The 2,319-nt window shown below is 46.8% G+C and overlaps 1 protein-coding gene across 1 annotated transcript in view; it reads left to right on the forward strand.

Moving 5' to 3' along the window:
* The first annotated feature begins 1,811 nt into the window (after positions 1-1,811).
* The window catches only part of Tfpi2 (tissue factor pathway inhibitor 2), a 4,007-nt gene continuing 3,499 nt past the window's right edge, over positions 1,812-2,319 (forward strand). The window contains exons 1-2 of the mRNA XM_023706533.1: positions 1,812-1,853; positions 1,941-2,316. Of these exons, the coding sequence (XP_023562301.1) occupies positions 1,812-1,853; positions 1,941-2,316 (418 nt within the window). The remainder of the gene's footprint in view (positions 1,854-1,940; positions 2,317-2,319) is intronic.

Below are 2,319 nucleotides of genomic sequence, written 5' to 3' on the forward strand. Positions count from 1 at the left end.
TGATGAGAGCACAGGTTTTAGTACCACTGGGCCAGCCCAGCATGCGCTTTTTTGTGACTGGAGTTGCGGTGCCATCTTAGGCCCGCAACAAGAACTGAGCTACAAGAGGATTAGGTGGATTCTGCACCATTGTGTGAGAAACTGAAAAGCTCTGAGTGCTCAGACGTCCGAGGTAATCCTCCGCAACACATCTGTGCAACAGACTTATTAGATCTTTTTACAGAGAAGGAGGCTGAGGCTCAGAAACTTGGAGGTCTTGTCCAAAGGAGCAAACAATAATATCTAGGTCTCTTCTGGCTCCAGAGTCAATTTTCCCAACACAACGTGAAATGCTCTAAAATATGTGCTTTGATTAAAAAAAACCTCATCTTTTCCTATGAGCAAAAGATGATCAAAAGGCAGGCGGTAGCTGAGAACAAAGAAGAAAGATGATGATCGTTCATGTTGAATAATAACTGTGCTTTAGTACCTGTCCTTGAATTTTATTTTAGGTAGCTCAGAAATGTATTTGATTGTATTCAGAAGAATGGGAATAGGGCATTTGAAATTAAGTCTTCTCTGGAATACGATCCTGAGTAAATGCTGACCTTTTTCCTCCTCTCACCCTGTTTGGAAGTACTTTGAGGGTCCAATCTGATTCTCCAATGGGCATATTATTCACAAGCCTGCTGGCTGTTTCAGTGGCTGATGTGTTGAAGTTGCTTGCAGCCACTGTAACTGAAGAGTTGACTGTGTCCATCCTCTCCCAAAGCTGCATTCAATGACAGCCAGAAATGGGCCTGTGTGAGCACACCACAGAGTGGAAATCAGTAATCTATCCAAACCTGCCTCCCCTTCCCCTTTGTGATTCAGGATTTACTGCACCTTTACAGCTCTGTCATTCTTAGTCATAGATATGTGGTGATCACGTCTCATCGTATTTCCAGGCCCTTTTCCCAAGGAGACTGTTTCTGTACTATGACAGCAGGGTGTTTGAACACTGGCACTGGGGACATGACATGCAAAATACCCTTGACTACGGACCCCACTCTAGGAGGTGTCCTGAGCCTTCCAGAACTTGGACTAGAACTTCTTTAGACTCCCCCTACTATTCTCAGGAAGGGTTATTCTCTAGAGAAAGTCAAATATAACAAGAAGAATGGGAGAGGAGAGAAGACACATTCATCAAGGGAAGACTAAAATTTTCTTCAAAAATATCTGCAATATTTCCCCTAAAATTGCAATGCAAATTTTCTTATTTTTTTGCATTAAAAAAGTAGGACATAGGCTATGTGAAAGCAGCAAGAAACTTTAGCAGATGCACTGGGAGCAGGAACTACACGGAAGGGGTGGATCCAGTCCAATCTCAAAACCTCTCAGGACTTTTATGGTCCTTCTAAAAAAGAAGAGATATCACCTTCATCCATGCCTGGCGCAGGTACAAATAGAAGGCCATCCTAGAACAGTTGTGTGGCGATTTGTCTTTTACCCGGTTCCAGAAAACTGCAGGTCCACACAAAACACCTTCAACCATAGCCACAAACCAGGTCCAACATATTTGTGGTTTATAATCAACAACACTGTTTTTGCGGTACATTAATATAATTGATGAAAAGGAATAAATCACCGGTACACAGTGACACAAAGTTTTTTTGTTGGTTTGTTTTAAGGCAGTTGAGAAAAACAGAATATACTTTACGATTTCATTTGTATGAAATTTAGGAATAGGCACAACTTATCTATGGTCTTAGAAATCAGAAGGGTGATTGCCTCTGTTCTGGGGTTAGAAGAATTCGCTTCCAGAGGGTCTGAGGGAACCAAGGAGTGGAGGAATGGAAGTGTCAGAATTCTTGGCATGCGTGGTAGATGAAGAGGTGTGAAGATTCATCAAATCTTACAGTGTACTGTAGACTTCATTCGAAATGTATGTACACCTAAACACATTTAAGTCCCGAACTTAGCGGGCTGGTCTAACGCAGTCATCGAGCTCCGGTGTGGCCCAGGAGCCTCAAGCTTCACCCAGGTCCCCAGGCGCGGGGACTCCGGGCAGTTCAAGACCTTGGTCCAGACTCTTGAGGCTGTTGCCGCGAGCTGGGACGGAGCAAGCGCAGGTTCTTTGCCGGGAACCTGCCAACTTGCCCTCCCGGCATCCCGGACCGTGTGCGCGGGGCGGGTCCAGCTTCCTTCGCTGGCGCTGGGGAATTCCCGGTCCTGGGCGTGAGTCAGCGCCCACCCCCGCGGGCCGAAGGCCGGTGGGACGCGCCCATAAAGCGGCCGGCGCGCGGCTGGACGGCGCTCCCGCGGCGCCGCTCGGCTGCTCGGCTGCTCGGCTGCTGCGCC

Source organism: Octodon degus, unplaced genomic scaffold (assembly GCF_000260255.1).
Source record: "Octodon degus isolate 3935 unplaced genomic scaffold, OctDeg1.0 scaffold00262, whole genome shotgun sequence".
NCBI lineage: Eukaryota > Metazoa > Chordata > Mammalia > Rodentia > Octodontidae > Octodon > Octodon degus.